At 37.7% G+C, this 27288-nt stretch overlaps 1 protein-coding gene across 1 annotated transcript in view; it reads left to right on the top strand.

The window, feature by feature from the left end:
- Positions 1-4573: 4573 nt before the first annotated feature.
- Positions 4574-27288, top strand: part of ppm1h (protein phosphatase, Mg2+/Mn2+ dependent, 1H) — a 38684-nt gene continuing 15969 nt past the window's right edge. Inside the window, exons 1-7 of the mRNA XM_087797733.1 lie at positions 4574-4959; positions 14478-14643; positions 17539-17895; positions 21452-21564; positions 22239-22323; positions 22512-22630; positions 27033-27096. Coding sequence (XP_087653859.1) covers positions 4727-4959; positions 14478-14643; positions 17539-17895; positions 21452-21564; positions 22239-22323; positions 22512-22630; positions 27033-27096 — 1137 coding nt within the window. The 5' untranslated portion in view covers positions 4574-4726. The remainder of the gene's footprint in view (positions 4960-14477; positions 14644-17538; positions 17896-21451; positions 21565-22238; positions 22324-22511; positions 22631-27032; positions 27097-27288) is intronic.

A 27288-nucleotide genomic window follows, 5' to 3' on the forward strand; every position in this document is an offset into this window, starting at 1 on the left:
TATTTTTACGCAAACAAAATTATTAATTATAATTTATTTGTATTAGATTATGTGACATTTATTTTTATTAGTTACTCTTTTATATAAGTATCATTGTTTATGTATTATATATTTATTTTCTATCTTAGATTCATTCATTAATTTTTTTTATGAATTTGTGGACTTTCTATATCCTCGTAACTTGTTAAACCATATCATTATAATTGATTTCTCATGTGTACAAAGAAGATGCTGTTAGTCTGAATACGATTTATTGAGCCGGCGTCGTCGCCGACACTACAGGTGCTGCTTGTAACTGGGTCAATGGAGCGTCTGCTCATGAATTATTGATCAGCTGAGATTCTTGTATATTTACACCAGATTCTGTTTAATGAGGGAACCTTAATTATTGACGACGAGAAACCATTTCTTTATTAACTCAAGAAACAAAACAAAGTCGAAGGTCGCTCATGAAATAAATAAATACATTCTCCGATTTTTTTTGATATGATCTCAATCAGACCTGGACTTCAGTGGCTCATGGACCGCTTACGACCTTTGACCTCTATGTGAAGCCCGAAGAGAAATTATTTGGTCTCTTTTTATCTATTTAACAATGTGTTATTTTTTCACTTTTAATCATTATTTTTGTGATTTTCTGTTTCTGTTTTCCTGCTGTTTCCATCCCAGCTGCTTGAGATGAGAGGCACAGGACACTCTGAACACTCACACGACATCATCTCCTGCCGTGTCGACTCGAGCACTCGAGCCGTATGGTTTAATAAGCAACGAGAGAAGGCTCCTTCTCCAGAGTTGGACCTCATCACACAACGTCTAGACTCTCATCCTGTCGGGGGTTCGGCTCGACTCCCCTCCAGCCGACTGGATCGTTCCGACTTTGCTCTGGGCCAAAGCAAACTGACACTAGAGAATAAAACAACATTTAAAAGGAGTCAAAATAAATACACTTGTGTCGACATTTAAGTTCCTTCAACACGTGCTACGGGAAAGTCATCAGTGATCATCCAAAACATGTTTTCACTATTAAAGATCCGATTAGAATCGTAAACTCTGACGTTTAATCCAAATATTAAAAATAAAACTGTAGATACTTTCAGCTAGCAAGGATTGACACAACAAAAAGTGGAATTTAAAGTATTTAAAGTCCACAAGTAGGGCCTTTTTTTTACTCTATTCACTTACTTCTGGAGACCCTCAAGGTTCTATCCTGGGTCCTCTTCATTTTAAAACAAATTCACAAAATTGTGTCCTTGGTATATTTAATACTAGAATAACATAAACAATTGTCTACTCTTCATGTCATTCATCCCTGAATCTCATTGGTTCTCTTTGTCACCTGACCGTTACTTCGTCTCTGATCACTATTGATGAAAGTATTTTCTGTAGATGATACATTGTGTAAGAAAATGGTGAAAATATCAGCTCAAATCTGAGACTTTAAAATAAAGCTCCTCACAAATTACTTTTTTTTCTTTTGGTCATGACTTCGCCCGAAACCAGATCTTTTAATTAGGTCATAAACTTGTTACGCTGATGATACAATCTAGCGAAATAATCCACAGCAGCACTGATCACATGCAGCATGAACTTGCGTTGGTGTTCTGTGAATAAACCTTGTGTTACAGACATCCGAGTATCCTGGTAGATATCAATAAACCATTAAATTAAATTCATCAGTATTTATCATCTAATCTACAGTACAGTCTACTGAGATCTGTACTTGCTAAAGTAAATACTGACATCAATTAAGAAACATGTTTTTTTTTTATTAAAAGATACAAAATATATTCAGGTTGTCTTGTCCAGGGTGTCCCCCCGCCTCTCGCCCGGACATTGTAATAAAGCATTTATATAGTTTCTGCTCAATTGAATATTTCAGGCTGAAAGCTGTTTTATTTTAAAAAAGGTGGTATTTCGTCTGATGTAACATTCATCTGTGACACGTTAAGACGCAATTTTCAAGTCTATTAAAAAAACATATTATACTGGTCTTTGGCTTAACTTTTTTTTAGTTCAGAATAAAAGTGGAGCTAAATCAACGAACACTGGGTTTTTCAAAACAGACTCCGAGATAAAACTAAATTAACTTTTGAAAGATTCACAGCCGAGGATCGTTGTACTGTATATTAGCATGATTAGCTTCAGAATGTTAGCTCTGTAAGGTTCTGGGAAATATTATTATGACATAACAATGGCTTCACTCCTCCTCCAGCCAGCTGTAATAATGCCCGCTTTGTTTATACAACGAGTCCCTTGGAGGTGGAGACTTCCGGGATTGATGGCGCGCGTTGACAAACCTCCGTGCTTGACCAATCACAGCAAAGTGGGTGTGGTTATGGTCAACAAGATTTCATCTCCAGAAAGTGTTTTCAGTGGGCGGAGCTTAAGATCATTTTCTAATATCAATATTCCAATGAAAAGAGAGTTTTGTACAAATACACACTGATGATACAATAGTCCAACATCACAACAACACACACTTAAAGCAACACACTAGTTAAACTATAACTTGTAGTTTTTCTGTTTTTTTTTTTTTTAAATAGGATAGAGGTTAGCAAATGCTTGTTCTTAATCCAGAAATAAATAGTTTAACTTTAACTTGTAGTTTTTCTGTTTTTTTTTTTTTTTAATAGGATGGAGGTTAGTAAATGCTACTTCTTAATCCAGAAATAACTTGTTTAACTTTAACTTGTAGTTTTTCAGTTTGTTTTTTTAAAGTAGGACAGAGGTTAGCAAAAGCTTGTTCTTAATCCAGAAATAAATAGTTTAACTTGCAGTTTTTCTCTTTGTTTTTTTTTAAATAGGACGGAGGTTAGTAAATGCTACTTCTTAATCCATAAATAAATAGTTTAACTTTAACTTGTAGTTTTTCTATTTGTTTTTTTTTTAAATAGAACACAGGTTAGCAAATGCTACTTCTTAATCCAGAAATAACTTGTTTCACTGTAAACAATGACAGACGAATTGGTAAATATTTTTATTTATAAACATTGATTTAATTAATTAAATTATTAATTAGCCCCAATATATATATATTTTTAATAATCGTGAGGAAAACTAGCAACATAAGACCAGTTACCTTTGACCTCTGGCAACAGTTAGCCGCGCTCGTGCCACTAGCTAAAAACAAGATTTCATCTCCAGAAAATGTTTTCAGTGGGCGGAGCTTAAGATCATTTTCTAATATCAATATTCCAATGAAAAGAGGGTTTTGTACAAATACACACTGATGATACAACAGTCCAACATCACAACAACACACACTTAAAGCAACACACTAGTTAAACTATAACTTGTAGTTTTTCTGTTTTTTTTTTAAAATAGGATAGAGGTTATCAAATGTTTGTTCTTAATCCAGAAATAAATAGTTTAACTTTAACTTGTAGTTTTTCTGTTTTTTTTGTTTTTTTTAAATAGGATGGAGGTTAGTAAATGCTACTTCTTAATCCAGAAATAACTTGTTTAACTTTAACTTGTAGTTTTTCAGTTTGTTTTTTTTAAAGTAGGACTAAGGTTAGCAAAAGCTTGTTCTTAATCCAGAAATAAATAGTTTAATTTGCAGTTTTTCTCTTTGTTTTTTTTAAATAGGACGGAGGTTACTAAATGCTACTTCTTAATCCATAAATAAATAGTTTAACTTTAAATTGTAGTTTTTCTATTTGTTTTTTTTAAAATAGAACACAGGTTAGCAAATGCTACTTCTTAATCCAGAAATAACTTGTTTCACTGTAAACAATGACAGACGAATTGGTATATATTTGTATTTATAAACATGGATTTAATTAATTAAATTATTAATTAGCCCATATATATATATATATTTAATAATCGTGAGGAAAACTAGCAACATAAGACCAGTTACCTTTGACCTCTGGCAACAGTTAGCCGCGCTCGTGCCACTAGCTAAAAACAAGATTTCATCTCCAGAAAGTGTTTTCAGTGGGCGGAGCTTAAGATCATTTTCTAATATCAATATTCCAATGAAAAGAGAGTTTTGTACAAATACACACTGATGATACAATAGTCTAACATCACAACAACACACACTTAAAGCAACACACTAGTTAAACTATAACTTGTAGTTTTTCTGTTGTTTTTTTTTAAATAGGATAGAGGTTTGCAAATGCTTGTTCTTAATCCAGAAATAAATAGTTTAACTTTAACTTGTAGTTTTTCTGTTTTTTTAAAAACAATTTTTAAATAGGATGGAGGTTAGTAAATGCTACTTCTTAATCCAGAAATAACTTGTTTAACTTTAACTTGTAGTTTTTCAGTTTGTTTTTTTAAAGTAGGACACAGGTTAGCAAATGCTACTTCTTAATCCAGAAATAACTTGTTTCACTGTAAACAATGACAGACGAATTGGTAAATATTTTTAATTATAAACATGGATTTAATTGATTAAATTATTAATTAGCCCATATATATATATATATTTTAATAATCGTGAGGAAAACTAGCAACACAAGACCAGTTACCTTTGACCTCTGGCAACAGTTAGCCGCGCTCGTGCCACTAGCTAAAAAACCCCACCACCAGCAGCAACCGGTTCGTCACATGACCGCGCGCGTGTGCGCGCGAGCGAAGATCCATTTCCGTGTTTTCTCAGGCTGTGTTTGTGTCTTTTTTTCACGCCGCGAAGCAGCGTCGCCTCGCGGACAGAGAGCAGCAGCAGCACCGCCTCTCCTCCCTGGAGCTCCGCAGCTCGACCACCAGCAGCAGCAACATGCTCACCCGCGTCAGGTCGGCCGTGGCCAGCTTGATGGGTGGCGTCATCGCCGGAGGCTCGAACGGAGACCACCACTGCGGCTCGGATACGCCGCTGAAATTTCCCTACGGCCGCCCGGAGTTCCTGGGTCTGTCCCCGGACGAGGTGGAGTGCTCGGCGGACCACGTAGCGAGACCCATCCTGATCCTGAAGGAGAGCCGGAGGCTGCCCTGGTCCACCGGATACGCAGAGTGAGTAGAACCTGCTCCATCTTCCTCAGCATCCCCCGAAGAAAAAACAGCCTCCATCCTGGACCACGAACAATCCTGCTAGACCAGGGTCTGAATAATGACCTGATCCGTTGTGTTTAAGAGGGATGGATTATTTAAGAGACAATATATATATATATATATATATATATACATATATATAAAAATGTAAACATGGGTCGAAACGTGGTTTAATAGATGAAAACTGAATTGAAATGTTATGATTTACACAATACATGTTGTGAATACGAACACACTTTTTATTTATTCTTTTATTTGTTTGAATAAGAAAATGGACAATTTCGGGGAAAACCAAAGTGTCATAGGGCCTGATGTATACATTTAAAATATTAGTTTTTTAACCAGATTAACTCGTTTATGCCTTAAAATAGATGTAAGATATTCAATTAATAGAAATAAATACATATGACTCGTGATAAATGCCAATTTCTTTAATGGAAACACACATAAGATGATGTCAATCAAACTTATATTCTAAAACAAGGGGGAGAAATTTTACTTGAAAGTCGACTAATGTCAAACTCCAACTGTAGTAAATGTGCTTCCAAGATGCAGGAAGACCCTCATCATGACCATGTTTTGAACTTATTACTTTATAAGTTGCTCTGAAATCTGGGCGAACGAGAGGTTACGAGAGCGGAGTCCATTACGATGTGATAATGTAATAGGTGGGCGGGGCTTAAGATCGTTTTAAATAGAACAATATTTCAATGAAATACAAACAGAATCACACTGATGAGTACTATAGAGTCCAACATCACTTCAACACACATGCATACACACACTGTGTTGTCGGTGTTATCTTGCTCTTTTAAGTATATATTTAAATGAGTTTTGTTTTTATTGTTTAAGCGCTTTCTGGAAAAGCGCTCTATAAATATAATACTTACTTACTTACTTACTTATTTTCTAGTAAATAACAATGTGCAGAAGCTGGTTTTCTACTTAAGCATCACATGAGCGTTGATACCAATCAGACCAGGTGAGGTGATAGTTGAAGGGACCTGGAAGTCATACCTTGAAAAAAACAAAAAAAACAAATTTAATTCCGTTAATTTGCTTTATGTTAAGTTTACTCTGGATTAATCAAGTTGAAGTTACACGTCGATAAAGACCATCAAAAGCAGATCAAAACACCCAGCAATGCTTGAGTTATCAATTTCTAAAATAATAGTGATATCATTTAATCTAATAAGTACCGCAATTTTTTTACGTTTTTAAACCACCCACCTATAGATTCAGGTATTAAGTTATTTCTTGTCTCAATCTTTGCAAGTGTTATTAAAAAAAATGAAAACCAGAGAGCATATGTAGAACAAATTGATTCAATTGTCTTCTTTTTAGTCATATTTCTATGGTAAATTCTTAAATGTCCTGAAGGTGTTCTCCTTGTCATCTGAGGAAGCCTTGATAAACGTCATTTCTAGTGTCTTCTCAGCCAAGACGAGACTAGAGCAGCGACACACTAACACATCTCTCTGAATTTCACTGTTCGCTTCCCAAATCTGCAATGTCATGGTCCGCGTAGCGAGGATGGCCTCCGGGACTGAACTTTGACCTCCACCGATACGAGACCGGCCTCAAACTGACCAAGCGAGACCGCCGTGTTGGTCATCGTGGGTCTAATGTGGAGGCCAAACTGGGCCAGTCCTGAGTCCTGGAGGAAGCGTTCCCCTTCTAATGTGCATGAAAATTGAATAACGGTATGATGAGAGTCACGGGAGCACGTGAGCGTTGACGTCTCACAGATAATTCTGTGTCCTTACCTCGGTTCAAACTGATGATATCTGATCATCAATTCAACTTATTCAGGACAGAGGAAAGTGAATGGATGGTCAATGTTGTACCATGATCCGAATCAATCATCAGACTTCCACTGTCCTCGAGGTTTTTTCTCCGGATGATCCGGTTTCTTTCTATGTTTTAAGAAATAATTATCAACGTTTTAATTCTCTTAAGATCCATCTTTCAGGGTTATCCTTCTCTGTAAACCCTAGAATGATGAAATGAAAGGATTATTCAATACTGAGAACCATGTCGCACATCGAAGTATCTTCTTGATCATGGGTTTAATGGTTGGGAAAGTCCTGACAAGATAATGTTTGGTCTGATAGATTGAAATCGGTTCGTCTTCCTCTAGTCAGTGAAATGGGGAATTTATCAGAAAGTACACAGAGGCATAGTTTTTGTGATCACACACACAAATAAACATGTAAAAAAATGATTTTCTGGTGATAAAACTCTTACGGTAACAGAGACCATCATCCAGTGACCCTTATATTAATGATTTACAATATGAGAGGATCCGTTTAATTAAATATTTGTTCTTCAATCTATTAGTTAACGATTTAGCATTTGGGATTTTTCTAGTTTTTGCCGTTCGACTGTTGTTTTGAAGCTGTGCAAGGAATGTTGTTAGATGATATTCTTCGACGAGGTAGAAAAGTAAAAAAAAAAAAAAATCCCAGCTTGTTACAATACAATGAATAAACAGTACAGTTTGAGTTTCTGGAATGTAGCCATTAGCACGATGATGTTAAAACTGTATTTTTTTTTTGCTAGATTAATTTTTAATGGTTGCTTGATTTCAGTTCTCTTTCATTAGACTTCCAACATTTTCCCATCCATGAGTTTATACTGTAAATACATCAGAACCGTGTTCCAGGGTCAGATCATGCTAGTTTCACTTGTACACTGCACACATTAGCATCTTAGGTAATACTCTCATAACCTTAAGTAAAAATAAAAAATAGGCTCTTTAATCATATCATTTTATTCTTACTTGTGAAATAATCTCTTGGATTATAAAGTACAATATCAATCAACGGGTATAATTTCATACATAGGACACACAGGATTATTAGTGAAACACGGCACAAATTCATATTGTCATGAGACTGCGTTGACCCAGTAATAGATGGGGTCGGCCAAGCGCTATTATTAGAGATCATACTTATTTAAAACTTGAATATAGTTAAAATTCGCAATTGTTTCAATTTACAGATTAGATTAGATTAGATTTACTTTATTAAGAATGAAAGAAACGGTCTCATCCAAACAATAACTGACTTTTTTAATAATCCAGTTATATTCTCAGTGATGGATCGTTGGATGGGGGTTTGGATTGTGTGGTGGATCCTTCACATTGTGTGTCTCCTCGTAACTGACGTCAGAGTGATGGAAGCCGGCGTCTTTGTGCTAATCTACTGTGAATAATTCTTAATCTGTGTGCGGTATGGTAATTTCCCACAACCCTCCCCCACGCCGTCATGGAGCCTGCAGAGCGGTGAACTGATCTCAGGTCATTGTCTGGATTATACTTTTCAATAGAAGGTTTCTGTGAGGAGTATGTTCCTGGGCTTCGGCTCTGACCGAGGATTTGTCCCGTGCACAGAGTGAAATCTTCTGACCGGAGGAAGGAAAACCTTGTCCCTGACCATAAGGCCCTATAGATCCACTCAAGGTGGGTCATGGGGGTTGCATGCCATGGGCGGGATTAGAGCCGAGCTTTACTTCTCTCTCCTGACCCTTCTCTGGCAATTTCAAACTTATTTCTTTCCTTCTATTTTTTATCAAAAAATGCGCCAGGAAGAGGAACTCATCTCAGATCTGACCTTTACAGGCAGCTGATACTGTGTGACCCCCGTGACCTTTGAGAAATGGCACATCCACATCTTGAGGTTTCCTGCTGTCAAGTGGTACGAATAAAAAAGCCGTAGCCTTTAGCAACGGTCAGTACTAGCTATGGTGTATGATAGACGAGATATCTTAGTTATTTTGTAGTTTCCTGTTTTGCTTTGACATTTTTTATTTATTTTAATCACAACTTCTTATTTATTTGTTGTTTTCCTGAGCCTTAAAAACATTTAAACTTTAGAAACTTCTACAATTTTAGGTTCACGATGTATTGAAAATAATAGCCGTTTGATTGAAAGTATATGATTGTATAAAAAAAAACAACCAGTCGGTCTCTAGGGAAAAAGTTATTCCCTAAAACAGCTCTTTATAAGTCGTTTTTGTGTATGTTTTACTGTTAAGTAATACTCCCACTTTTTTGTGTGTTGATGCGACTTTCTGGTATAATCTCGTTTTTCTTTCCTGATTGATGTCGTCAATACATCCTTTAATACTTTCTAAGATTTAAATCATGTTTGTACTTTAAGTATTATTTCATCTTGCTTTATTTAAAAAAATCTGGATGTGTTTTTTAAATGTTGAATACATAGTTTAATTTGAATGTTTCTTTATGTATCTTTTTTACTTATTTAGTAAGTTTATAATACATATTTGATGTACTTTGATTTTAATTTGAAAGACGACGTAATCAAAGAGAGGGAAACCCTGGAAAGGAGTCCGCACTAGACGCCCACACCTGCACCCACCAGAGTGACCACAGGAAACACTAGCATTAGGGAAAAACGTATATATTACACAATAAAACCACACACGTAAAGCTCAGAGTTGCCTCACACTGGAAAAGAACCTGCAACTTGTTTGCCGCGAGGCACCGGCGCCGTGCTAATCTCTCCACTCTCAACCACATTTCCAGAGCAAATCAGAGATAAAATCTTGCGCGAGGTTAATCTTGACGAACGATGAACGTCCGCGTGTCAACGCTGAAATATGAGGACTCTGGATTAGTCTCCGGTCTCAACTCCTCCTTCATAATCCCGCTCGTCAACAAGTAGGTCGCTCCGGTACCGACGGAGACTTTTGATGTTGATGGGTGGATGGATGGTCGGGTCTGTCGGGTCCAGTGAGCATGTTCATCCGACTGCATCAGCAGGGAATCGCTCATTCCGTCTTCCTCTTCGGATCTGGAACGTGGCTCTGATTTAACAGGTCGTGGTTGAGCGACTCTGTATGGTCCAGCATGTACGGTGGCTCAGATTTGGTCCCTTAATGGTTTATACTCTAGTAGAGCTCGGAGATTAACTTCCAGATTAGCGTGAGATCCATAATGTAAGGCAACGGTTTCGAACTCAATCATTCAGAGAGCTCAAAGAGTAAACTTCCAAGTCTGGGTGTGATCCAGGTCTCGTCAGACTTTGGTTTTGTACCTACATGTGTGTGAATGCTATTGAGATCTACTTTATCTCTTCTGACCTAAACTTTGTTCTGCATCTCCTACAAATTTTATCTGATTTGAACCATTCAAACTTTTATTAATTCGACTCGTTCCCGAAGTGCAGGGTTATGTTCTATCTTTCTTCTTTCTCTTCAACTCTTTCTTGTATTCCTCTTTTTCTACCCTTTTTTCTCCATTCACTTGAACGATAAAACTCTTCAACTCATGTTTCAACTCCTTCCACTTTGACCTTGAGGTACTTTCATCGACTCGCACCTAGAAACTATAAAAACCCTTTTGTCTACTTACTACTACTAATTCTACTAATTTCTCCACTTAGGCAACTACTTCAACTTCTAATTCTACAACTGCCTTTACTACTTATTCTACTACTACTACTTACACTTTTGTCTACTTACTACTACTACTTCCTCCACTTATGCAACTACTAATTCTACTTCTGCCTTTACTACTTATTCTACTACTACTTCTACTACTTACAATTCTACTTTTACTACTCATTATACTACTACAAGTATGACTTCTACTTTTACCACTAATTCTACTTCTACTAAAAATTCCCTACCTCATACTTATATGACCAATTATACTAATTATACTTACACTACTAATAATACTTATACTTTTACAACTACTACTACTGCTTCTTCTACTTCTTAAACTTACTCCTCCTTACTGTTTTCTTCTTCCTTTCTTCTTCTCAACACATTTCTACTTTGAATACTAATACTTTCAAATATTTAAGTTTACACATTGAGCAGATTCAGCGTTCACACCATGTTTTCTTCTGGAAATGCAAGTTTTCTAGTTGTTATTTTTCTCCTCCTTTCTATTACATACATTTGGCAGAATATATTTTGGGATTTATAATCATGAAAACAATGTGTTTAAACCTGAACTCTTTGTGGGTCAAGATATCAGCGTGAGTTAGACAAGACTTTAACCCAATGTAGATGATTTCGCCCCCTTTAGTATGATCACTGACACGTGTCTTTTTGCTACTATCATAGTCAATACTAACATAGCTGACATGCTCACGATCACACGTTTAGCTCTTACATTAACTTACATGGCTGAGCCAAGAAGAGTCAGTCGAGAGTTTGGTTCGATGCTCAAGTTAGCAGAAGACGAAGCACATGACTCGCTCAGGCCTCTCAGGGCTCGGTCACATGACACATCACATGCTTTTGTGTTGTTCAGAAACTGATGCCAGAGGGGGTCAACCATTCCACCTCACTTTAAAAAAAAGCCTCGCAGTAGCCCTTAAACCATCCAGGCCAGACCGAAGGAGCTTTCTGTTGCTTTGATTATAATTAGGAAGGATCACGATGATGTGTTTGCGGTCGCCTACAGCCGACTTCTCAGGAGTCATTAGACGCCGAAGCTGCTGCCAGCAATCAAGAGTGCAATGACCCAGAAATGAAACACTTGTTATGAGATCTCCATCTGGAAAAATGTCTTGTGTTCATCAACCTGAAGTAAAGAAACCTCGCCAGTCTGGAGGTCTTTGAAGATGTTTGTACCGGTGAATTTAAGGATGAAGGATACGGGAATATACTGCGTGTATGACGCAGGTAAATGATCACATGACACCCCTAAAGTGCACATTACACATAAGATGCTCAGATGATGTTAATAAATGATCACAAGACTTGCTTAACGATCACATAAATTATCAAAAGACATGAATAAAGACAGCGTTATGAAACATTAATAATCAATAAATAAACTGAATATGAACTTCAAAGTGTAGTCAGTTAAAAAAAAGTATGCAATAAGGGAAGAAATAATACACACTTTTCTTCTCTCGGTTCCTTTTCAATATCAATATCTTGTCTGATCATCTGAAACTTGTTGGGAACACGGTTTTATTTTAAGGTTATAAACTAGGTCGACTAAGGTTCAATATATCTGATTGTAGGTGGAAGTTACACAATTGTGTGTGTATGATGTACACAAAACTGAAATAATCTGTATTACTTAAGGTGTACGATTGTTTAAAAAAGTACAGATTTACTGAAACCAAACTAAAGGACAATTTAGATTCACTATTGTTCCAACACTAGTGCTGTGTCCCAAATAGTGCACTGGTTTACAGTACACTTTAAGACAGTGCACGAACTTGCCCGGTGCGCAATTTTTCGACAGGGTAGTACTGTCACATGGGAAAATACTTTACAGCTTCTTCTTCTACTACTTTTTAACACTGATTAAAACCAGTCGTTGAAACACTATCACTGACACTTGACAGAACTTTTCACCAATTGAAACTAGTTATTAAGTTGTGTTTCATTGTGTTATTATTGTTGTTGTGTTGTTTTGTGAGTGTTTTCTCGAGACATTTACGTCTGCATCTGCTCCTAAGACACTTCATCAGTGACTTCAGTTTAGCTTCATCTACGGCACTAAGATGGAGCCGTTGAGGGTGGAAAGTGTCCATCGATCCACTCTCAATTTTCCGCCCATTTAAGTGTGTCAATTGAGTGCCACTACATTTTCCCACACTGCTCATAGGGATGCACTTGTGCACTCAAAATATTAAGTGACAGTGAAGAAGTGCACGATTTGGGACACACCCCAAGATAAAGTCTTTGAAATGGTGTCAAGTGCAGATAGACTTTATCCCTGAACTCTTTAAATGTCATGATAAGACAGAGGAGTCAGTGCAGTAGACAGTACGGCTGGTATCGCTCCATTTAATGGACCAGTAAACTCTCTCTGTCCATTTTCTAAAGATCCAAAACCATTTATTTATTTATTGATTGAACATCTCTGATATTTGAATGTCTAGAGCTAACCTCCTTCTTTGGTACTTAGGAACATTTTCTTTTTCCCAGTTTCGTGCTGGTGTTACCCTAGGGCAGTATCGGACGTGTAGCGAAGCGACGTTCCCATGATCCTGACCTTTGAATTAACACAGTTTTTGGTTGGATTAACGATCAAGTTAGAACAGAATCAGGTAACCAGGACTCTGACTCCGAGTGTTGCGTCCTGACAGGACAATTAAGGTCACGGCGTGGGCAAGAGGACGCGAGTGTGTGTGACGGGTCTGGTGTCGGGACAACTGTGGACGCCTCGGGGCGTAACATGACTTACCCCCCCGTCGTTTGAAGAAGGAGGCTTTGGAAGTGAATCTTGTGATCCCGTCGACAGGAATGGACTCTTAACCGCTGCGAGCGAGTTTCAGACCGAGGCGTCAAACTTCATCTCACTCGCATGTCGGCAGGTTTGGCGATTATCAGAGACTCGGAGCGAAGCGGCTGAAATGTATGCGTGATGCCACGAATGTGATCGAGCTGATCTTACCAAGACTAGGCTTGTACTGGACGTGTGTATTGTCAATAATCTGGAGATTTGATACATCACGATGCAGTATTTCGGCGGTACGATATATCGTGATACTGTAGTAACAAGTATATATTTGTAGTATTGTCTAGTACTTGACTCTGGTGTTATAGAATTCACAGTGGGCACGATCGCCTCACATTAAGAAGGTTGCCGGTTCGCTTCCAGGTCAGGAGGGAGTCAACTTTCTGTGTGAAGTTTGTATGTATATTCTCCCCGTGTTGCGTGGGTTTACTCCGGGCACTCCGGTTTCCTCCCACAGTCCAAAAACATACAGAGGTTGATTGACAACTTTAGGAAACTGTGTGTTAAAGAGTGTATGTGTGTGTAAATGGTTGTTTGTTTTTGGCTGTCCTGTGACGGACTGGTGTTCTGTCCAGGGTGTCCCCCGTCTCTCAACCGAAGAAACTGGAATAGACTCCAACCCCCCTTGTCTATTCCCACAAGGGATAGAGAGACATAGAGAATGAATGAATGACTCTCGACGAAGTTGCTGTAGTCGACTGTATCCTCTCATGCTCAGTCAACAGCAGGATTTTGTGGGATTTTCATTGTTCCTTTAGCTGCAGCAGACGTCATGACTGCTAGCATCTAGCCGGGAGTTGAATTTCAACACAAAAATGAACATTAGAATGTTTTTGTCAATTTTTTAAGAGCAATTTGTATTCATTTATACACATTTTAGAAAAATATTAACTGTTAAAGAACTGCGATAAACATAAAACATTACTTTAAAGCCTGAATTTACTTTAAATTGAAGACCATGGATGTTTTCTTACACCCACAGTGTCTTCCCTGCTTGATCCCTGCTTCATTTGTGAGATCTTGTCAATGTAAGTTTTCTTTGAAACACCCTCCATAGTTGCGCAACCTTTGCTGTTTTCTTAGCTGGCGTTCTCCCAGCATGCTTCACCACAGGACTATTATTCGTGCGAGCAGTCTCGGGCGAACGCGAAGGAGACGTTCTCGGAGAACTTGAGACGGTTCTGGAAGTTTTTCAAGAACAACTGCTCACGAGTTAAAGAACCTGTCGTTTTTGTCTCAGAGTCATCAACGCGGGGAAGAGCACCCTGAACGAGGACCAGGCCTGCTGCGAGGTCCTGGTGGTCAAGAGGAGACCCACCAGCAGCTCCACACCCAACCGCCTGGCCCTGAACCGCAGGAGGTCGTCCCTGCCTAACGGAGAGAGTCTGGGCCTGCAGGAGAACCTGGTGAGTCACATGTTTTAGTTTAAATCCAGTGGTTTGTTGGCTCTGAGTGCATGATCATCATGACACTGATGCCAGATGTTTCCTCGAGGACTTGTCTTACTCTAGACTCCACTCTGTCCAACAATCATACAAATACCTGCCAAGTTGCTCATTTGAAATGACTTTATAAATCACAGAAGACAGGTTGTCTTGTTTTAATCCTAGTTCTTAACGGACGCAGCAGCGGTAAGAAGCCATACAAGTGAATGACGAACCAGTCAAAACCTAAATCACTTCTAAGTTTGACCTTTTCTTATAAATCTTGAAAATTCAATAAAATCCACCTTTTAAGAAAGACGGATAGATACTCTCTTAATCTCACATAGAGAAATTCATATTTATACATAACTATTCTATATAAATATGAATGAATATGATAATATAAATAAATATAAAAATCTAAAATATAGAATATTAACAGTATTAAATATGATACAAACAAGCCGGCATCAGAAACCAGCTCTGTATTTTATTTTCAATTTTTGAATAGTTTAATCAATTAACTAATGTTGAATTTGTTTTCATTATTTATTTACTATTACTTTAATCAATTTACCTAGGTTGGATTTGTTTTCATTATTTATTTATTATTTACTATTAATGTATTACATTTAATAAGGTTGGATTTGTTTTCATCATTTATTTATTATTTACCATTAATTTAAACCATTTAATAAGTTTGAATTTGTTTTTATTAAATAAACTGAATTAAGTAATATAACATTTTCAAAATGAATTAATCGGTTTTCACACGTATAAATATTGAATTTAAAACATTTATTTTTGAAGTATTGGATAAGAATATCAAACTAAATATATATATATATGTATGTATATATATATATATATAAAATATATTTAATTGCTTAAAACGATACATTTCAATAGACAAATTCTAAATGTCAACCATTTAATATTCTAATTGCTCTAATTTAAATCCATAAACTGTCCAAAAACTATTTTGTTGCTGCAATATTTAAATCAAAAAACGTAAAATATGAAATAACATGGACTCTTTTTTGGTTCCATTACAATTGTATTGTGTTCTTTCAGTATTATTTTGTGGCTAAATTGTAAATGCTGAGAACCACTGATCCTAATATGACTGTATCTTTAAATACACTTTGAATTTCTATATTTTACATGGATTTTTAAATAGATTATCCATGTATTTGTGGCCTCATCTTCACTCTGACTGTTATCTTGCTAAACTGGCACCAGTGATGATGGGATTCAAGCCTCAGTTTCTAAATAAAGCAGCGTTACGTTCGCCCACCAGCACTCGACTGAAGTCCACCCAGAGTCCAGCTCATGACTCAGACGTTCGAGGGTTTATGGACTCATGCGGACATGAATGTTGGAGGAGATATAAAAGCGTTTTATACGTTGAGGTATCTCGGACACATGAGCCGCCTCATCACCACCAGATGGAAAAGCAGATGTTTAACCCTGTTTGGACGAACCTTCTTCTGGCAGATGTCAACAGGAAACTGAGCTAATCCGCACAGATGTGAGCGATTCATCGCATCGGTGCTGGATCGAGCGGCGCTGAAGGATCCGCAGCTGCGTCCTCTGATGTGAGCGCGAGCTTTAATTTGAGAGCGGCGACCGTAATTACCAGCAGCAGCACGTTTGTGTTTCCACCGGCGCTTGGTCCTTATTCACCTTCAAAAGAGCGGTTTAACCTTCAAAGGAGATGGACAGCAGTTTCACACCAACACGTCAGATGCAGGATAAAACAAAATAAAACAAAGCGACCCACTTGTTCTTATAGGTGCCACTTAGCTAAGCTCCTCCCCTTCAAATCCAGCATCACAACAATCAGAACAACAGCAGCAGGTTGATGGAAGATTAATGACATTTCAATAAATATATATTTACATAAATAAATCAAAAATAAATTACAGATTAAACCAAAGCACTTTTATGTAAAATTGCATTAAATTAGAGCTGAAAATATGAGTAACTCGTAATCTTAATTGAAAAAACTATAAATAAAAAAACACATGTAAATATAAAAAAATGAATTTTACATTTTCTCATTCATATTGAAGAATTTAACAAATATTCTTCACTTAATCATAATAAATGTACATACAAACGTACTTAAACCTGATCAATTTGAATGGAAAAAAAAAAATTACATTAAAAATAGATGGAGTTTAAAATGAGAAAAAAAAAAAAACATCATTAATATTATTTGTTTTGAATAAAGTAATTTATGGCTCATTATTCCATATGACTTCTAGTTTAAAAAAATAAATATAGTCGGAAATACTTTTAACAGGGAAAACATTCACTTCAGATTGGCATATGAATTCAAATATGTTATATAAAATCTACATTAAGAACATGTTTTCCATTTTTTTTATATATAGATATACTGTATTTAAATGTTTTGTTAAAGTGCAATATTATTATATTATATAATATTTACATGTTACTTTTTTCAACTGTAATGTAATGTTTTTTTCTAAATATTAGTAAGTAAGTAGGTCAGTAATTTGTATTTATATTGCGCTTATCTAAAAATGTTCTTCTTTATTTAGATAGATATACATTTATTGATATTATCTTCCATCAACCTGCTGATGTTATTCTTATATATATATATACTGTAAAATTAAAAATATATAAGAAAAACAACATTTAAACAATAGATTTATTCATATGTATATATTTTTTTACATTAATATCTAGAGATTCAAATTAATAAATAAAGTAGCATAGTTAAATTAAAGATTATTAATTGTTATTAGATTCTCTTTTATAATTACTTTATTTTATTGGTGAATAATCCCGATGAATTACAGCCTCTGATGACCCGTGACGACCATCACTCTCCTTCTATTCTAGGATAACTCTGAAGAACTGACCTTCAACTACTGGGCCCTGTTTGACGGTCACGCCGGCTCGGGGGCCGCGGTCGTGGCGTCGCGTCTGCTCCACCACCACATCGCTCTGCACCTCCAGGAAGTGATGGAGATCCTCTGCACGCCCAACCTTCTGGCGCCCACCTGCCTGGGCGAGGAGCCCGTCAACCACCACCTCACCCCCACGTCACAGCGGTCCCTCACCAGGGCCGCGTCCCTGCGGGGGGCCGCGGGGGCTCCGGGCTCCCCGAGCACCCCGCCCACCCGCTTCTTCACGGAGAAGAAGATCTCACCTGAGAGTCTGGTGATCGGAGCCATCGAGAACGCCTTTAAGGACATGGTGAGCCTTCACACTCAGAACATGTGCTTCTCTTTATTTAACACTAGGTGGCGGTGTTTTACCATATATAGAGCGTGTGCGCGTTCAGAAACTATAACAAATACATGGACTATGACTTTCTAATTCAGGTTTTAACCAAAAAGTGCTAAATTGTTTTTACTAAATTAATTTAAAAAATACTCTTTAATATAAAACAGGTATACAAGGAAGTAAAACAAAGAGAGTTGCAGTTCTATGAAGCACAATAATAACTAGAACATTTGCATTCCTAGAAGAAAATGCAGTGTGAATGCTGAATCAGTAAACTGAAATGCTAGAATTTGTAGTAGAATTTGTAGTAGGAGTAGAATAAGAAGTAGTAGTGGGAGTTGAAGTAGTAGTGGAATTAGTAGTATTGGTATCATTAGTAAGAATTAGTAGTAAAAGTATATGTAGAATTAGTAGTAAAAGTATAAGTAGAATTAGTAGTAAAATTAGAAGTAGAATTGGTAGTATCACAAGTAGTAGAATAATTAGTAGTAAAAGCAGCAGCAGCAGCAGCAGTAGTGGTAGTAGTAGAAGAAGTAGAACAATTTGTAACAAAAGTAGAAATAGTAGAAGAGGTAGTAGACTAGAAGTAGTAGTAAAATGAATACTATTTGTATAATTAGTAAAAGCAGTAGTAGAATTAGTAGTAAAAGTATTAGTACAATTATAAGTCTAATTGGTAGTATAACTAAAAGTAGAAGTAGTAGTAGAATAATTAGTAGTAAAAGCAGCAGCAGCAGCAGTAGTGGTAGTAGTAGAAGAAGTAGAACTATTTGTAACAAAAGTAGAAATTGTAGAAGAGGTAGTAGACTAGAAGTAGTAGTAAAATTAATACTATTCGTATAATTAGTAAAAGCAGTAGTAGAATTAGTAGTAAAAGTATAAGTACAATTATAAGTCTAATTGTTAGTATAACTTGAAGTAGTAGTAAAAGCAGCAGCAGCATTAGTGGTAGTAGTAGAAGAAGTAGAACTATTTGTAACAAAAGTAGAAATTGTAGAAGAGGTAGTAGACTAGAAGTAGTAGTAGAATTAATACTATACGTATAATTAGTCAAAGCAGTAGTAGAACTAGATGTAAACGTATATTTAGACTTAGTAGTAAAAGTATAAGTACAATTATAAGTATAATTGGCAGTATAACTAGGAGTAGAAGTAGTAGTAGTATAATTATTAGTAAAAGCAGCAGCAGCACAGTAGTAGTAGTAGAAGAAGAAGTGGTAGAATAATTTGTAGCAAAAGTAGAAGTAGCAGTAGAAGTAATAGTAGTAGTAGAAGTATTAGGAGTAGTAAGAATTTGTAGGAGGAGATGCAGAAGAAAGTTTAGATCAGAAGAAGTAAAATAAAAACATGTCAAGAGAAAAACAGAATCTCAATGGTGTCTTCAGCATTCACAGAATAATTCCAGAGTCATAATGGTTTTAATAATGAATGAGATTAAGCATGTTAACATGTTTCACCCAAACATACATGTTAGGACGGGAGTTTAGAGAAGACAAGAAAAGTGTTTTATCCGAAAATGCTTTTTTGAATCCAGATGAAAAGTTCCTGACCCTGATGTGGTTTAATCCTTCCGTCCCTGTAATAAGGTTATTATAAGGCGTTGGTCTCTGAGTGAGAGATTAAATTGAACCTGAGGAGCTGCTGCATGTGTGTGTGTGTGTGTGTGTGTGTGTGTGTGTGTGTGTGTGTGTGTGTGTGTGTGTACGTGTGTGTGTGTGTGTGTGTGTGTGTGTGTGTGTGTGTGTGTGTGTGTGTGTGCGTGTACGTGTGCGTGTGCTGCAGGTAATTTAGTGCCTTAAGAAAAGTCTAGTGAAAGAAGGTGTTGATGTTTATGCAGACCTTTCCATTATTAAAGAAGGAGCCCGGAGCAGGAGCTGTCGGATACCGGCGAAGATAAATATGTATGGCTGAATTCATAATTCATCTGGGAGGGTGAAGGGCACGTTTGTACACACACACACACACACACACACACACACACACACACACACACACACACACACACACACACACACACACACACACACACACACACACACACACACACACACACACACACACACACACACACACACACACACACACACACACACACACACACACACACACACACACACGTTCCTGAGAAAAGTGTTGCTTTTCCGAGAGGCAGCAACACATGCAAACACTTTTGGTTCTTGAAGTGAAAGAAAGAGACAAGAGGACACACAAAGATACACAAACTCAAGTACACGTCTGGTAGTTATGATATAAAAATACACTCTGGCTCGAGTGTGAGTTTAAGTAGCGACGCTATCGTGTTTTTCACTTCCAATAAAAGTAGATCGATGTCCATGTTGGTATAGAATCGGAATCAGAAACGTTTATTGTCGGTGTTGTAAACACAACATAGATTTGTTTGTGTTGTCAGTACAGAATAAAAGAGAGAATAGCGAATAAACATGTTTAAGAAGAAAATATAAGCATTATCGATGACAGAGAAACTTCTAATAAGTGATAATTGAGATAAATTGAGCCTTAAATTATGAAAATATGTTGGACAGGTTGTTGTAGCAGGTGGAAGATTTTAAATAATGTTAAAACGATATATACATCATGTTTATAAAGCATGGGTTAAAACTTGAATCACTCAAAAGGCCAAAATCTTCAAGCCATTAAAGACGCGAAAAGTAACAGTCTGACGGTGATATTGTCTTTTTAGCTCTATCAATATTACTTACTTACTTATCTTATCTCAACCATTAGCATCTATAGCATTTATAGGCCACGATGTCGACAGATACATTCGTCTACTTTGACTTGAGACAACCGTGTCTCATAAAATGACCCAGATTTGGTCTCTGGCGTTATCTCTAATTCTTAATTTATCTTAACCGCTACCATATTTATACGTCACAACATTACGGCAAACATTAATCTTAATTTTAGCATCATATTGGCCACTTTTTATGGCTCAACAGACTTGACTTTGACACACGTATGTATTGATATTTTCAAGAATCTGGATGCTTCAATAAACGGATTAAATGATTAAATGAAAATGTGTGTTAATTATTCTTCTAATTAAGGGACTAATCGTTTTTGGGTTTTGGCTTTAATTAGCAGCCGCCCAATCTGGACCAATTAACCATCGGCTAACCAGCAGTTTTTCCTTCTTTTCTTCCCATTTTGATGGTGTTGTTGTCGCTCCACTGCGATGATGAAGGAGTTCATTAAGATGTTTTAATTAATAACGGCATCAAAGTCTAGTCTGGATATGAATTAGCACATGGAGGGCTGGAGATGTGTGGATTCATACACTTTTATCTCTGTTTAAGTGGAGCTGAATGATAAGATACACAGAAAGGATATGCACAATATATGTGGTGACAGCTGGTGTGATTGTGGTGTCGCAAAATTGTTTCACCATGAATTCCGATAAATGTTTTCATTTAAGCATATTTTAATGAAACTAGATGTGTGTAGTTGGGTTCTTTGTGATAAATGTTTAATGGTCTGAAACGTCCTTTTGATGTTCGGGTGTTCAGGACGTCCAGATAGAGCGTGAGAGGACAGTCTACAACATCTCAGGCGGCTGCACCGCTCTGGTGGTCGTCTATCTGCTGGGCAAGCTCTACGTCGCCAACGCTGGGGACAGCAGGTGAGACGAGCGAGACACGAAGAGATAGACATGAAGAAGACATGAAAAGATAGAAGTAAAGACATGAAAAAATAGACGTGAAGACATGAAAAGATAGAAGTTAAGACATGAAAAGATAGACGTGAAGACATGAAAAGACAGAAGTAAAGACATGAAAAGATAGACGTGAAGAAGACATGAAAATATAGAAGTAAAGACATGAAAAGATAGACGTGAAGACATGAAAAGATAGACGTGAAGACATGAAAAGATAGAAGTTAAGACATGAAAAGATAGACGTGAAGACATGAAAAGACAGAAGTAAAGACATGAAAAGATAGAAGTAAAGACATGAAAAGATAGACATGAAGAAGACATGAAAAGATAGAAGTGAAGAAGACATGAAAAGATAGAAGTGAAGACATGAAAAAAGATAGACATGAAGAAGACATGAAAAAAAAGAATTGAAAAGATAATGGCAGGTGACCACAGAAAGTAAACATAGCCAATAAAAATGATTAAAAATATATATCTTAAAGGAGGGGTAGGTGTTCTACAGAACATTTAAAACATTTTCAATATAAAAAGACAAATCTGTAAATGTGTGGTAGATACACGTGACACATCCATGCGGTAGACGAGAGAACGCGAGACTGGTCTCGACTTGGGTCACTGACGTCCACCTCTGTCCTCAGGGCCGTCATCGTCCGGGCAGGCGAGGTCGTCCCCATGTCCACAGAGTTCACGCCGGAGTCGGAGCGGCAGCGACTGCAGTTCCTGGTAAGACAGCGAGCGTCTTCTCGGAGACGCAGCTGCGCGACATTAGCCTCGCTGACCTCGCTCCCCCCGAGGAGACGGCGGCTATGCTTAGCGCCGTCTCTCACTCTCCCACTTAACAGAGTCTGGAATTGTTTTTCCGATCCCCTGGGCTGAACCTCTTCTCCTGTCCCTGTCCTCTCCTCACAAAGGCCTACATGCAGCCCCACTTACTAGGAAACGAGTTTACACATCTGGAGTTCGCCAGGAGAGTGCAGAGAAAGGAGGTGGGCAAGAGGATGCTGTACCGAGACTACACCATGTCCGGCTGGTGAGTCGCTCGCTTCGTTTCCGGCGACATTTTAGGAATTGTTAGTCCAGCCGCACGTGAATAATGCAGCTGGAGGAACGTGACCTTTGACTAGTGAGCTGTAAAACTATGTTAATGAAGCAGAAATATTGACTCCAGGTTGTTTTCGCCGAGTTTCTTCTCTGGACAGCTGAAATATGTATGAAGAGCATCAAACTACTTCTGCTCATTATCGCCATGACAACATCAGCCCTGGCACAGAATCATGATCTCTGTAGTTAATATTTACATATAAAAACAATCCGTGTTTATCTAGCATTAGCTTTGTTAGCACAGCTACATACTGTATAGTTCTATTAGTACTTGTCCATACAGTAACTATACATGTATTCTCTCAGCAACATAGAATTAGCCCAATGACAAAAGCTTTGCTAGCATTAGGATTTTAGACTTTTTCAGTCAACTTGATTTACACAACTCGGAATACACACTTTCCACATGATATCATAAATTACCCATGTAGCTTATAGACCTGAAGCTAAAGACATGTAGCCAATAGTCAAGTAGCTAATACACATGTAGCTAATAGACTTGTGGCAAATAGACGTGTAGCTAGTGGACGAGTAGCTAATAGACATGAAGCTAATAGACGTGTAGCTAATAGACATGTCGCTAATAGACATGTCGCCAATAGACATTAAGCTAATATACATGTAGCTAATATACATGAAGCTAATAGACAAGTAGCTAATGGACATGAAGCTAATATACCTGAAGCTAATATACAAGTAGCTATTAGACATGAAGCTAATATACATGTAGTTAATAGACATGGTGCTAATAGACATGAAGCTAATAGACATATAGCTAATAGGCCTCTAGCTAATAGACAAGTAGCTAATAGACAAGTAGCTCATAGACAAGAAGCTTATACATGTGTAGCTAATATACGTGCAGCTAATATATGTGTAGCTAATAGATTTTTAGCTAATAGACATGTAGCTAATTAATAAGTAGCTAATAGACGTGTAGCTAATAGACTTTTAGCTAATAGACAAGTAGCCAATAAACAAGTAGCTAATAGATGTGTGGTTAATATACATGTAGCTAATATACATGAAGCTAATAGACAAGTAGCTCATAGACATGAAGCTAATATACATTAAGCTAATAGACATGTAGCTAATAGAGAAGTAGCCCATAGACATGAAGCTAATAGACAAGTCGCTAAGGGACATAAAGCTAATATACATTAAGCTAATAGATATGTAGTTAATAGAGAAGTAGCTAATAGACATGAAGCTAATAGACATGAAGCAATTGGTTGTGTAGCTAATAGACATTAAGCTAATAGACAAGTAGTTAATAGTATAGTAATAGTAATGTCGCCATTTTGATTTATTTGCAAATATGACGAACGTAGTTTAGAGCAGGGGTCACCAGCCTTTATGCAACTGCAGGCTTCACCAAGGGTTCTGTGTGTCAATGTGCTAGCAATAGGATATTAGCTAAATTAGCTGTTTGCTAAATTAACCAAGATCTGCTTCTTCATTGTTACATTTGGTTTGGTTGAAGTATTAATATTTTGGCGGATGAAGACCGGACACACATGTCCTTGGTCGCCACATGTGTACAGATGTGTGTCCCTCCATCCCTGCAGAGTCACTGATGTTTTTTTAATCCGCTTCTTCCCATAACCCACTTCTGCTGTCAGTACCGGGATAGCTCAGCGTCTAAATTTAGCATCTGCTCACTGAGTGTGTGGGCGTGTGTGGAGTTCTTTAAAGTGTGTGTTGGGTGACAGGAAGTATCCCAGAGTGTCCTCGTTGTTGTGTCGTAAGTTTGTTTTACCTACATCATCATCTCTTGTTGAACATCGTGTGGTGTTTATAGTTGAGCTCTCAGTCGTCTGGTGTGTTTGGATGGTATTAGTTTGTGTCTGGGTTTGTGTCGTCATGTGTCGTATGATCAAGTGTGTCTATTTGTTTAGCTCCACAAATGTGTGCGCGTTCTTGTTTATCTATTGTTGCATGTACACGTGTGTGTACTTGCTTGTAAATCTTGTTTGTGTGTATCATCCTGTGTTTGTTTAGCTCTGTGAATGTGTGATTATTTGTTTGTTTCAATGATTGTGTGCTTGTTTGTAGAGCTGTGTGTGTGTGTGTGTGTGTGTGAGATTAAAGTGCCCCCTAGAGGAGGTCCGTTGAGCTGCAGCGTGCGGCCAGTTGGACCGAGTTCTTCATTGGCACAACAGACTGCGTTGGCGCTCGTCTCTGACTGCGTCCTGGAGCGAGGGATGCGGATCTGATTCCAAATTCCTCTGCAGCACAGGTGGAGGGAGGTGGGCGGAGCTGTGGGGGGGGGGGGTACAGGCGTGAGGGAGGGTCCTGACGAGGGACACGGATGAGAGCGCCGACGAAGGTGTTCACGTGACAACGCCCAAGGCTGATAAATGACCACGAAAGCCTCCGTCTGTCGGTGTAGTGGAAACAAACAACCTTCATCGTCTGTCGCTCGTCTTCCTCCTGCAGCTGTTAGATAATGATGGGTCACACGTGGTCATGAATGCAGCACCCGAGGGAGGGAGTTTGGAAGAAAACTTTAGGTACGTTCGATCCATCAGCTGCCAATGATATCCTTAAAATTTAAAAATAAAGAGCGAAAAAATAGAAAGAAAATCCCTAACCAACCTAACAATTTTATAGTTCTATAGCTTCTTTTCCCCTTTCTATCCTGTCTGCACTCACTTCTTCAACTCACTTTTTCTGGGCCCCTTTGTTCTGGCCACTTTCCCCGCGACCCTATAAGTGGTAGAAGATTGATGAATGGGTTAAAAAAAAAGAAGAAAAAATACTTCCATATTGATAAAGATCTTAATAAAAGATTCAGCCCCTCAACCATCTCTTCTGGTGTGGAAGTATATCAGTGACGTCATAATATTAAATGATTGAATTTATTATTTGCAAAAAATATTGAATATAAAAAATATTTGTTTGATCATTTTTATTGATAATTCTAATATTTAAAAAAAAAAAATGTAAACATAGAGTTTGTTAATCTGATTTAACTTTATATAACTTTATTTTATAAAAAAAATTGCTGTATGTATTGGTTATTGGAAAAAAAACAATATCAATAAAGTTTTACCTTACCTTACCTTACCTTAATTCCAAAAATTCAAAAGTCAAAAACATTTTCTAAACTCAATATTTTTAAATTCAGTTAAGTTTAATATAAAATTGATGGTATATTTGTACCAATATTGCCATGTAACGGGCCCCATAAGATCTTAACCCTTGTTGGAGCCAAGGTCTCAAGCAGACAGGTTCCACGTGATAGACAAGTTAAGATAGGACCCCGTAACACATGATTGATAATGTTCAAATTCTCATTTTGAATCGAATTATAAAGACATGTACTTTTAAGCTGAATGCTATACTTGCTAGCTCAGCTAGTGGCTAACAGTGCTAGCTGCATTGAGGTGACATGTAGCACCCCGTAACACTTTCTATATGTTGCAGATTCAAATGTCATTTGAGACAATCTTCAATGAAACAAGAAAATATAATTTATAACATTAAAATGAGACAAAAACATTATGTGTCACATGGAGTCAATCTTTCATGTAAAAGATTTAATTATTTACTGAATAATTGAATTAAACAGCTTGTTTATTTAAAGTTTGAATTTGTTATTTGTTTTTGATCAATTGTAATATTTCCAAAATGAATGGTTTTTACACATAGAGTTTGTTAATCGAATTACAAAAATTAAAAAAATCAATCATTTTTTATAAATTTGTAGCCATTTAAATTCAATATATAATTGTTCCAATAGTGTCAATATTCAAATGGCGCTGATCTACTTCCATACACCGGGCCCCTGAGGACGACTCATGTACCTGCAGATCTTCACGTAGCAAAAGAGATGTACTTGTAACACCTATAAGCACGACATGGAGCAGGAACAAGCTGGCGTCTGCGAGACAGTTCTGGAAGGTGACACATGTTCAGCTGGAGAAAGCGAGTCCAGGAGACGTCAGCGAGCGGTACCGACTCTTTTACTGCGGCTCTGTCTGCTCGCAGTCTGAACGCCATAAATTATTCATCAGCGGAGGAAGTTTAAACACCGCTCGCAGAAGCGAGGGAACGTTCTCTTGCATCATTCAGCCCTTCATAAACACGCACACGCATGATCGCACACACCGCAGAAACGCACACTAAACCAACAAACGCCGCCTGCATCCACGCACGGGTCCGGGGGGGCTTCTTCACTACACAGAGTGATATAGGAGTCACTCCCCCCTCCTCTCTTTGTGCCTCGGAGCCCGCGGGGGGCGTGGAGTCGATGCATCTCTCGGGCGCGAGTGCAACGCCGACCATCAACCATAAAACCATTAAAGTGTCTCGTCTGCTTCTCGCAGGGCGTATAAAACCATCGAGGACGGCGACCTCAAGTTCCCCCTGATCTACGGCGAAGGGAAGAAGGTAAGACGCTCCCTCTCGCTGATGGAGGCACTCCGGTGACCTGTAGTACGACTCCGTAAGTGAGCGTTTCCCAGTCCCCTCCACTTAAGACGGTAGAAAGCCTTGACTCTTCGCCTTAGCTTCTATTTTTAAGGCGCCGGAAAAAAAATACACAACACAACAAACAAGAATCTGATGAAATAGACTTTTGGT

This window comes from Callionymus lyra, chromosome 8, assembly GCF_982586985.1.
Source record: "Callionymus lyra chromosome 8, fCalLyr1.hap1.1, whole genome shotgun sequence".
Classification (NCBI taxonomy): domain Eukaryota; kingdom Metazoa; phylum Chordata; class Actinopteri; order Syngnathiformes; family Callionymidae; genus Callionymus; species Callionymus lyra.